Raw genomic sequence first — 12,373 nt, 5'->3', positions numbered from 1 at the left:
GGCATTTTAAAGATAGGATTGGATAAATGGATCCGATGTTTCATTTCTCAATGCTTATTGAGTAGTTATTTACATTATTATTTAAGTTATATATATATTGGTTGATTCGAAAAGTTTTGCCATTTTCCCATGGCTTACACTGACCATTGTAAGGACAACACATTGCTATCTTGATTATTTGAAATGCTGAAAGAATCATTCTTTATTCATATTTCCTGAACGATAGAATTTTCATCATTATCAATGATTTTTAATTTCAATATTGGTTTAATTATGTTAGTATGATCTCAACGTAGATATGGGGAATGAGAAAAAGTCATCTTTGTCATGTAAGGTTTTTTTTTCTTACACCAGAATGCATTTCCAAATACTAAAATGAAAATTTCTAATAAAAGTGCACAGGTGAATTTTAAAATTAAAATTCATAGAAGCACTATTCCATTCATTACTCTGGCAAATCACCACAGAGCAACCACAAAACTAAGCCAAGGCGTTGTTGAATATGACTATTCGTGAACATTCATTGATAGTTGCCTCGGTGTTAGAGAATTTCATTAGTGGAAAAGTTTAAAGGAACTTCATTTAAAGTGCAATTTATTGTTCAAAGAGAATAAAAAATTATTCATATTTGAAATGTATGAGAATGGGTGATAAAAAATTAATCGTCTTCAATAATTTTCAAAAACTATCATAGAATTATTTGAATGAACCGTCATCAATCGTTCCAAAAACCAGTGTCCATTCTCAGAAAGTTATGATGCAATTGAAGAACTGAAAGAACTATGTCTACTAAGAGATGCTGACATTTAATCAAAGAATTTATTTATTTAAGCACAGTAGCCCAATGCACGATTTGAATTAGGCCATTGACCAAATACTCCCAAAAGTTTTCGGCCGAGTTCTTTCAACAGAATAAATCTAGAAGACATGTGCCTTTGGCACAGTGACAGTTGCTAAGAACTAGCTGGGGTATCTTCTCCTTCCTCCCCCCTAAGACATATATTTCTAACTTTGCCATCTCAGATTAGCAGCTGGTCTATCTCTTGCTAAATCGGTTTAGGAAAAGAATTAAAGTACTTTGAATGGCCGCAAAGATTTTCTTGATTAGTTGTACGTCAGGGACATTCTAAGAGATGAGATGATGAATCCTCTCAAATGATGGCAAGTGGAAATCAAATATAATATATATATATATATATGCATAATTGACAGAATGTCATTTCTAGTATAATATTCTTGTCAGTTTTTCCCCAAAACTCCAGCAGATTTTCTGAACTACCCACTAATATATTATAATATACTAGATAATATCCAGACTTATTGTAGCATTCGCATCACATTTCAATATAAATCAATATTCGTTTAATCTAAGAGTTTTTATGCACTTCAACAGAGAAGGCTGAAACTTTTTATTCTCTTTTTATTCTTTTTATTCTCTTCTATGATAATTTAGCATCCTTATCATAGAAGTCATTGGTATTTATTCAGAAAATTTTAGTAACACATTCTCAAATCGGATCGCGTGCTTCAAGATCAATTGAATGAAAAACAGTGCAGAAATAAAGATACATGCTTTGCTTAAATAGTGACATATTATTCTAAATAACATAAAAGAGAAAAAAATAAAATGGAATTTTAAATTTTTTAGAAATATTTTTAATTACATAATATTATCTGCAGATATATCATTTCCAATAATGAAAAATCTATGGATAACTCAACAGACTCAAATAATGCAAAAAGCTATTGATTTCCAAAACATGAGAACCTTGCAGATGATCTTTTGCATTTTGTCGAGTTTGTAAAGGAAATTATAGTCTTTTACTTATCCCTTGAGTTTCCTTATATTTATTTAAAACACTTTCTTTTAAATACGCGAAATCCTTACTTATGACATTTAGGTTATATAATTCAATTCTAGTGAATTTTGCCAAGTTCAAGTAAAATTGCAGCTGTGAAATTACCGTTCAAAAAATCAGTTTTCTGAAACTGTCATTTATGATGTTAAAAGTAAACATAAGTTTCTCAAAAAGACTGCACATTAAGTCCTGTTCAATAATACTATATTAAAAATTAACAAAACTCTGAAAACAAAACATCAATAAATAGACACCTGTAAATTCTTAGTCCCTTCAGCAATAAAAGTGTTTATATTATTATTCATTGCAATGCATTTTTGGGGGAAGAATATAAAATCTCTCACATTATATTTATTATTTTTTTCCAACTTCTGCCCTTGATTTCATTAAGAAAGGGTATTATGATTTTAAAATTTCCCATTGAGCTTTTACTTATTTCACTTTATAAAGTTATAAATTTATAAAGTGATCATATCTACATTTACGATATTAGGAATTTACTTAATGATATATTTCAAAATGATTTTGACATTCTTTTCTGTTGGATTCCTTCCCATATGGGCATTGAAGTGTACAAAATAGTGGATGCTAATAAAAATTCATCAAAGGTCTTCTACAAGCAGTCCATTCTTTATGATGAAGAGCCAATGGATTCTTGAAACTGTAAGCAAACTACACAATATCAAAACGGTTATTTAACATTGGAATTACTATTTAAATGGTGTTCTAACATGAATGCAAATTGGCCACTCTCGAATAACTCATAAATATATACGCTTTACGCAGCCACCATCAACGTGAGCCGCTGTGTTGATAGTTAACCATCTACATATTTTGACTGAATGTTTGTCACTGGACTCATTGTGTCTTAAATGTATTGACTTAGCAGCTGGTCGTCACCCGTTTTTAATTGGGCAAAAGCCTCATTTTAATATCTTCCTTTTTTCAAAGGAGGTGATTTTATCGAGGAAGCTTGACATATAGATTTTTTTTCTTAAGTCATAATTGTTCTTTTTACGGTTATAAAGTTATTTCACATGAACAGTTTTAGTACATTATTTTAAGGCTTTTGTTTGGTTTCATCTTTTATCCAGAAAATGGACCTTGCACAAGGATAATATTCACTTACTTACTCACCTAATGTTTCAGTGTTGAAGCTTTTTGAGTGATTCTGGATCGTGAGCAGAAGTGTCATCTGATGTGACGCTCTTTTCATCGATTTCCACAACTTATCAATGACAGAAGAATGAACCCAATATCTACAGAATGGATTAATAATGCAATTTCATCTTATCCATCCAGAATATTTAAGCATAGGACAAGTAGGATCTGTCGCCAACTGAATCACTTCGCATATTTTCCATTGAAATGCATTGTTATGCTGTTCTAAATTTGTATTCCATTAGACTTCATCTTATATGGCCAACCGTTTATTTTTATCTTCCTCATTCAGAAAAAGCCGCCAATGGCGTTTCCGATTTCATGGGGTGCTTTTTTTAAATGATCTGTTCTTTTGTTTCTATTGAAATGTAAATATTTATAATTGTATAGATGAATGTATGAGAAACATTTTATGAATTGATACTAATATGAGGCAAGTACAAAAAAATGTTGAAGATTTTTAATAATAGATTATGTTTAGAAGTAAAGGACGGACTGTGCAGTTTTAGAAAAATAAAGTCATTTCTTTGGGATACTCTTCATACTTTTTATTAGAATAAATAAGATGACAACAGGATGAATGAAAATTTCTTCTTATCGATACATTGACAAACAATAGAGTAAATAATTTCATAAGGAGAAAATAACTGGTTTTATATTTTTCTAATTCCTTTCTCTTGCTCTTCTATATCAAATCATTGTAGAATATCAGTAATCACTTCCCCTGTCATATTTAACCACCGTTACTTTTTGTATTAGGTAGGTTCAAATATTTGTTTGCACATTTAAGGTTTAAATTTGATTAAAAAACAGGTAAAATAATAAAATCACATTGCACTGACATACATAAAAATTAAATATTTTTTCCCAGTTGAACGGGACAATTTCAACCATTGAGTTGAAGCTCATGGGCAGCTGAGATGATTATTGCATTTCCGTTAACAGTTTGAGGCAAACGAAACGAAGCTATCATTTCAATGATCAATGAAAATATTTAATAAACCATGATCAATTCTGAAATGATTCTCTATGTATTTATATGAAACTAAATCAATAAGCAGTTACAGCTTTTCTTTTTTTATTTAACTCACAAAAATGAAAAAAAAAAAAGATTCAAACGCCGAAAGAAAGATGTGATTCCACTTACATGGACTGAGAGAAATTGTACGGGATGCTCTCCCTCAGCCAATCCAATCTCACAAACTCCATGTTAAAGTCCCCAGGAATGACGCATTGCAGGAAAAGCAGATCTTTCTCTTTTTGACTGGACTTCTCGATGACGACTTTGTGGTAGAAGATATTGTGTCCCTGAAAAAGAACACGCGAAAGGAAATATAATTTAGGCAATAAATGGAGAAAACACCTTCTTGAAATTATTTAAATTTCTGATTTATAAAATAATGCGTTCTTTTAAATTATAATAATTATTTCCAAAATATTAAGAAATAAATCTTCCTCGACGCATGTCTTTAATGAAGGGGCAAAATATTTACTCCTTTGTTCTTTGTTTAAAATAATACTTGATTTATAGGGTTTATTATCCACTAATCACCCTCGGCGACCAGCTACTTCACCATATTTAAAGAAAGTGTTTAAAACTCACTAAACTTTTCAATAAAATATTTATGTAATTTGGTCTCTTACTAGCTTGTTTAGACCATAGCATTCATCTTTGGACTCACAAAATGTTTTTTTCTGCCTACCAAAATTTACAATTATAGGCTTATATTTTATATTTAGAATGTCTAATCATAAATTTTAATGAGAATATTTATTACAAAAATGCAAATTTATTCAGATAGAAAATGTTGTATATATAAAGATATTTTTCTTGTAATGGATCATCTAATGATTATAACTTTAAAAAATATTATTTAATCGGGAATAATGTTTTTCAATTTGATTGCCCAATACTTGCAACATCAATTTTACAAAAAAAGGAAAGAAAAACTGAACACTTACTATAACTGAACAAAAAAAAATTCTTATCTTTCACTGGCTTGTTTTCTAAAAGAACGGTACATTTAAAAAACAAAGAATGTTTCGACCTACTGATAATTTATATTGTATGTGAATGGTAGTAGAAGAATACAAATATTTCTTTTTCTGAATGCCTGGAATTCTTCTTAGAAGTGTGTTTAAAGGGCTGTTTATCAATAATTCCTTACCTTCGCGGAGGGGAAAGAGGAGGAGGAAACATTTCCCATATAATGTGGAAATTGAAAGTTTGAGTCAGTTTTCAAATTACCTTCATGCTAGTGTACAAATAGTCAGAAGAACTCAATATTCCAAAATTGGCGAAAAATATTTCAACGTATTAGTTTTATCCGTATAATACACGTGGCATTCACAGACTATAACAGCTATATGGACGACTAAACGTCTATTATTAGTGGATCCTACCTTAAAAAAATTACATTCTTATTTTTTTTTTTTTTTTTTTTTGAGAAATGCAATATGGACAAATTAATGTCACTTCCATCAATATAAAAACATTCATCTTCAGATCTACTACTTTTGCAGCTGTATAAATTCTATTCTTCGTACAAGAGTTTTATCATCATATTTCTATAAATTTGTGTTATAACATTTTTTAGAAAATCTTTGCTTTATTTTGTGAAAAAATATGGTATATGATGATCGATACATTTAGTAAGAATTCATTAACATTATTTCTTAACTAAGGAATGTATTGGGTTTGGTAGTACAAAGTCTACATATCTTTACGGACAAATTCAAGAAACCTGTGTTAAAGACTCAAGAGATTAACTCTATCGCATATGAAGAGGCATTGTTAAAAAAATATAACATTGTACACATGGCGAATTTCTTCTTATTGTATAACATTTTCAGCGAGTTAATAAATGTACTATTTGGCTATTTTTTTTCAAAAAATTAAATAAAGTTACTGAATGAGGGATTATTTTCTGATTCTTCCTTTCTAATAAACTTTCATGATATGTATATTATTTCTGAAAATTACTACAAAACACTTGTTGAAACACCAATCTGAAATGTGAAAAAACTGCTTAACTCAATAAATTGTCCTTTTAATATCTCATAAACATTTACAGACCATCTATAAGAACGCAAAATTGTCCTCCTCTACAGAAACTAAAGTATTTTTCGTATATTTAGATAATTTACTTGATGAATATATATCAGTGGTTCCATGAAAAAATTTAGGGGTTCCTGCGTGACAAATTTAATTTGATTAAAAAAATAAGAATGGTGTTTAATATATTCACATTTTCCTCGGAAATTTTACAATCGACCAAAAAAATGTATGCATTTTTTTTGGCAATGTGCCAGTGTATGGATGTTTAACAGGGATCAAACTTTCGATCCTACTAATAGACGGCCTAGTGGCATATTCCAAACTTCTTTTCCGGGTTACTGCTTTGGCGATTGTCTATGTCCCTTGGCTACTTATAACAGCACCAGCTGAACTAGTAAAGCACGTTTTTATTTGTCTTCATAATAATCACTGACTTGTCTGCATTGCATATTCTTAAACGGCATCGATTAGATGGAAAAGAAAAAATAATATATTAAAAGTAATGTATTAAAGAATAAAAAGCTGTGGATTATTGAAAAAACCTAAACAAAAACGGTGCCTTTTCACACCATTTCCGAGAGAAATACATGGGCGGAAGGATACACCAGAAGACTGGTAGGATGGCTAGTTTGTTTGTAAACGAAGGTGGTTAACCATCCATTTGCGCCAATGCTATTGTGCCCTTGTATTATAAACGGTAATTGCAATTCATATCGTAAACAAAGTTTCAATATCAATATGTATACAATCGTAAAATCTAAAACATAAAAATTGCCCCTATACCTAATGGATCGTTGGTTAGAAAATGGGTCGTTAAAGAAAACTCACGTTGTTAGTAATAATGCAGAAATCGCAGAATCTACAGATACCGGCATTCTGGAACCCTCAATGCCATTCACTTTCAGTTCCGTACAGCTGCAGCCTCATCTTCCAAAATACCATCTTCCAATTTTGGACAGGTGGTATCAATGAAAAGACGTAAATATGATACTAGTTATCTGTCATTTGGATTTACTATTACTAGTGACGAAGAGGCTCCAAATGCGGTTTGCTTGCTTTGCAACAAAATATTGGCAAACAGCTCCTTAGCACCATCAAAACTACTGAGGCATTTGGAAAAAAAAATCACCCAACAGAGAAAGACAAAGATATTTCTTTTTTTAAAAGAAAACTTGAAAACCAGTATCTTACCGTATTGCTCTAGCAGGCGAGACACATGTTATTCGTGAATCACTTATTAAACCTTGTGTTCAAGATATCGTTTCGAGTGTATTGGGAGAAAGATATACTAAACAAGTTGAATGTGTGTCTCTTTCTAACAATAATGTATTCACGATATTGCCGACGACATTGAAATAGAACTTATTTCACCGTTGCAGGCGTGCAACGCTTATGTATTACAGCAGATGAGTCCACAGACGTTGCTGAATTAGCAATTTTGCTTGTTTTAGTTCGGTATGATTTTAATAAAAAAAAAAATTGAAGAAGATTTGTTTTTATTTGAAAGTGCGAACATCAACACCACGGAGGAGAGTATATTTAACTGCATTGATAATCTTATGGCAACGCAGGAAATTAACTGGGGGAAATGCATTGAAGTATGAAGCGATAGAGTAAAGGCAATGACAGGAAAAGTGAAAGATGCTGTAGCATAGATTAAAAATGTTGCAAAAAACTGTAACAGTACTCATTGCATTTTTCACAGATATGTATTAGTAACAAAAAAGATTTCGGTGACATTTAAATCTGTTCTAGACGAAGCAGTGAAGATTATTAATTTTATCAAAAGTAAACCCTTGCAATCACGTATTTTCAAAGCTATGTGCGAAGAAATGGGTAATCTTCACACCACTTTACTTCTTCATACGGAAGTTAGATCGTTATTGCGTGGTAAAATGCTTGTGTGAGCATTTGAAATGCGAAAGAAACTGATAGCTTATTTTATTGGTCATACATTTGAATTATCAGGCAGATTAAATAATATGGCTTGGCTATCTACCTTGCTGATATATTTGGAAAATTGAACGAATTATGTTTGGCTCTGCAAGGAAAACAAGTCAACATATTGCAAACAAAAGATAAATTGGTTGCCTTTTCAACGAAAATATAATATTGGATTTCACTGTGGAGCAAAATAACTTCGAATGTTTCAGACGCTTAGAGATTTTCTCGAAGAATCTGAAATGGATTTAGATATGGAAATCCGTGATGGTATGAAAACACATCTGTCCAGTTTAAAGCAATCTCTCAGTGATTATTTCCCAAACCTAAAGAATCAGGGTAATTACTGGGTACAAAATCACTTTAAAAAAAAAGTTTGATTCCATGGATTATGAAAATTTGATTGAATTGAGTTCGAATACACAATTAGAAGCCAAATTTAGAACAGTTTCAGTAACAATATTGTGGTCAGATGTATTGAATGAATATTCAAATTTCGCGAAACAGGCTATTCGAATTCTATTGCCCTTTGCAACCACTTATTTGTGTGAGGCTGCGTTTTCAAAATATGTTGCGACAAAAAATAAATATCATAACAAACTTGATGCTGCACCAGATATGCGAGTTCAGTTATCAAACCTAACGCCCAATTTTAAGAGAATCTTGGAATCAAAGAAGCAGGTGCATTCTTCACATTAAAGATTTTCCATTTATTTTAGTTTATTTGTATTTTTATTAATTATTTCTATAATGAATTTTTTTTAGCTTTGCTTAATTCAATAAAATCTGAAATACCAAAATAATACTTGTTACATTTAATATCAGATATTAAATTTTGAAAAGTCGTTGATTAAAAAATATTCAGGGTTCTGCGATCATTAGCAACAAATTTTGGGGTTCCACGACTATAATAGTTTGGGAATCACTGATATATGTATGTATGTATATATATATATATATATATATATATATATATATATATATATATATATATATATATATATATATATATATATATATATATATATATATATATATATATATATATATATATATATATATATATATATATATATATATATATATATATATATATATATATATATATATATATATATATATATATATATATATATATATATATATATATATATTCTTTCTAGAAATGCTTATAGTAACAATGACTCTTAAAAAGGCACGATTTAATTTTCTCCTTTCCTGCAATGGTATTGGCGCAGTTTAAACAATTCTAAATCAAAAAGTAAAAAAGATTCAGTTCAAATTATCCATTAGAAATCCGTAAGCATTATAATTTGAAATAAATATATGTGATTTCCTAATTTCATTCTTCAAAGAATGGTTGAAATAATTTATACTACATTAAATCTAAAATTATTAAACAATGAAAAAGTATTTCAGCTGCATTTTATAAATCTGAAGCTCCTACATGAGCAGAATGTATCCTGCTCTAGGGCAGCTGATTCATTCTCTTGGCAACGCACGCAACCCGAAATGTTTGCGCGGCCAAGAAAAGCTTGATTTCACCCAAGCATTACAGCCGCATAATAAAAACTTCCCCAACGCAGCTTCATAAGTAGTGCCTCCGGAGCGCCTTTGAATTCAATTAAGCTGCTGCGCGTGGTGCGTAGTAATAAGTTATCTAGTAACTAATCTCATCCAAAGAATCCAATCAGAAAAGAAGGGAAACAAGAAAATGCCTCTCAGGCAAGGACCTCCAGCTGCAATTAATTAACAAATCGAGTTCAGTGCAAACACCGAAAGACAGCGGGAGTCGTTATTTGTTCAAAGTTCTTCCAAACATGGGAAGAAGTGGTTAATGGTCCTATCGTTCAGCGAAAGCGAATGAGAAAATGAAAAATAAATTCCATCCAACTTCGCCTCGGTTTCCTCTCTATCATAATTTGCATGAAAGGGATTAGAAAAGGGCAGTAAATTATCACCATAATTCACTTTGTTGTGTCGCCGCATTCAAACGAGTGAAGTTCGACCATATTATCCGTGTAAAATACGTCGCTGTGAGTGATTACTCAAGCAGTGACACAACCGGGTGGGTATTCACTGTTTTTGGAGTTTAATTTTGAATAATTGCTGAATTCATAAATAATTTGCGATACAGCGGAGACTCAACAGAGATTCTTTTACTTTGTATAATTTTTTCTTTACAGTTCTTACAGGCTTAGATAATTTCTTTGTTGGTTATATATATATATATATATATATATATATATATATATATATATATATATATATATGCATACACTATCTACCAGTAAGTAATGGAACATCTCTAATAAAAGATATAAACACAATTTAATACTATACAACAATTGGTAGAGCTCGCAGCACCTGATATAATTGCATCCTTAACCCTCCGGGGCATACTTTCCACAAGTGTTTGGAAGATGGACAGTGGTATTTTCTTCAATAAACTAACTCGTTCCAGTCTTTTTTTATAGAATTCAGGTTTGACAGGCCAGTCCAGTCTAATCACACGATTGTCATCATATCAATCTATGGTAGATCTCGAAATATGACAAGTGGCGTTGTACTTAAATATAAATACATTATCTTTAATAATAATTTTTCTTTCTTTCTCATGAAACATTTATCGCAAAATTTTGTACAGTGATGAAAAAAAAAAAAAAAAGAATCATAATATCAGCGAAAACAGAAAATAAAACAGGAACAACGCATAATGCGATGAGTATATCAGAGAATATAATCTTTTTCATTTTTAAAATTGAAAGATTGCACATGGAGATTTTATAATCTCCATGTGTTGGAAGTGAGTTTGTTTTTGGGTCTGCAATAGGCCGCAAAAAGACGGAAAGAGGAAGATCAGCATGCCGCAACTTACCATTGTACAATCATGCAATGAATATATGGGTGGCAAAGACTGTTGCCATATTTGGCAAGTTTGGAGTGTTTAACCACTTTATCGATGCTGTTATACCTAATTGTCTGATTTAATATGTCAGATTAAAAAAATAGTTATCCAGAAATGCAGTGTGATCAAGAAATAACAAGAGGTTCGTAGCCCTGTAACGTGTTATGTACAGGAAGAAATATAACAAAATTTGACCAACATACACATTAAAGTATGCGGTTTCGATTAATCAAGAAAAAAATACTACCAAAAAATGCCAATAAGGGAAATTCTGGCGCTGCAAGCGCATAATGTGTGGAAAAAGAATACTTAATTGTCAATGGAAACAGTAAATAGCAACACACCAAATACCAATGAAAAACGTTTATTATAGCACCCTACAAATTTGGCTTAAGCTGACCACCAATTTAATGTTCCAATAATTGCACACGGTACACGAAGTTTTTGATAGTGGCTCGCAAGGCATTTATTCGTCTGGCATGTAACGTTATTTGAACTTTTAAAGTAGGAATGTCAAGAACATGTCCGTGATACACAGCGCCTTTCAAGTTAACCAGAACCGCCCCACCACCAGAAATTACCAAGATTCATATCAGTGTCATCAGTTAATAGGTGTTATCTTATACGCATAAAATTTCAGGATCTTATGTAATATCTTCTGCACCGTCGAGAAAGGGATGTCTCTTTATCGTGATATTGAACGTGCACTGCTGTTACCCTGCTTATTAGCTATCGCCTGATCCATAGCAGCAGTTGCAACTTCTTCAGCTTGTTCCTGCTTGATACCTTTACATTCTCGCCCTTGAATTCTCGGCACAACAAGAATTCCTGTTGTTTCAAATCTTTCAACCATTCTTCGTAAGTTAGTTATGGTCATCGGTCCACTGTTTTAACCATCGGTATTCACGAACAGCAGCACTAGCATTTTCATCTCGCTGACAAAACAGCTTGACTAATAAGGCGCGTTCACGTAGTGACAACTTAGAATGATTTAAATTCCCGCAATCCTTCCTTTAAAGTAGGAATGTCAAAAACATGTCCGTGATACACAGCGCCTTTCAAGTTAACCAGAACCGCCCCACAACCAGAAATTACCAAGATTAATATCAGTGTCATCAGTTAATGGGTGTTATCTTATACGCATAAAATTTCAGGATCTTATGTAATATCTTCTGCACCGTCGAGAAAGGGATGTCTCTTTATCGTGATGTTGAACGTGCACTGCTGTTACCCTGCTTATTAGCTATCGCCTGATCCATAGCAGCAGTTGCAACTTCTTCAGCTTGTTCCTGCTTGATACCTTTACATTCTCGCCCTTGAATTCTCGGCACAACAAGAATTCCTGTTGTTTCAAATCTTTCAACCATTCTTCGTAAGTTAGTTATGGTCATCGGTCCACTGTTTTAACCATCGGTATTCACGAACAGCAGCACTAGCATTTTCATC

General features: G+C 31.7%; 1 protein-coding gene across 1 annotated transcript in view; it reads right to left on the bottom strand.

Annotated features, from left to right (window-relative positions):
* LOC129970282 (uncharacterized) overlaps positions 1–12,373 on the bottom strand; it is a 462,116-nt gene that overhangs the window by 105,589 nt on the left and 344,154 nt on the right. Inside the window, exon 4 of the mRNA XM_056084446.1 lies at positions 4,168–4,328. Within this exon, the coding sequence (XP_055940421.1) occupies positions 4,168–4,328 (161 nt within the window). The remainder of the gene's footprint in view (positions 1–4,167; positions 4,329–12,373) is intronic.

The sequence above is a fragment of the Argiope bruennichi genome, chromosome 1 (genome assembly GCF_947563725.1).
Source record: "Argiope bruennichi chromosome 1, qqArgBrue1.1, whole genome shotgun sequence".
NCBI lineage: Eukaryota > Metazoa > Arthropoda > Arachnida > Araneae > Araneidae > Argiope > Argiope bruennichi.
Note: the sequence above shows the minus strand (reverse complement) of the source record. Positions and strands in the feature narration are given on the sequence as shown.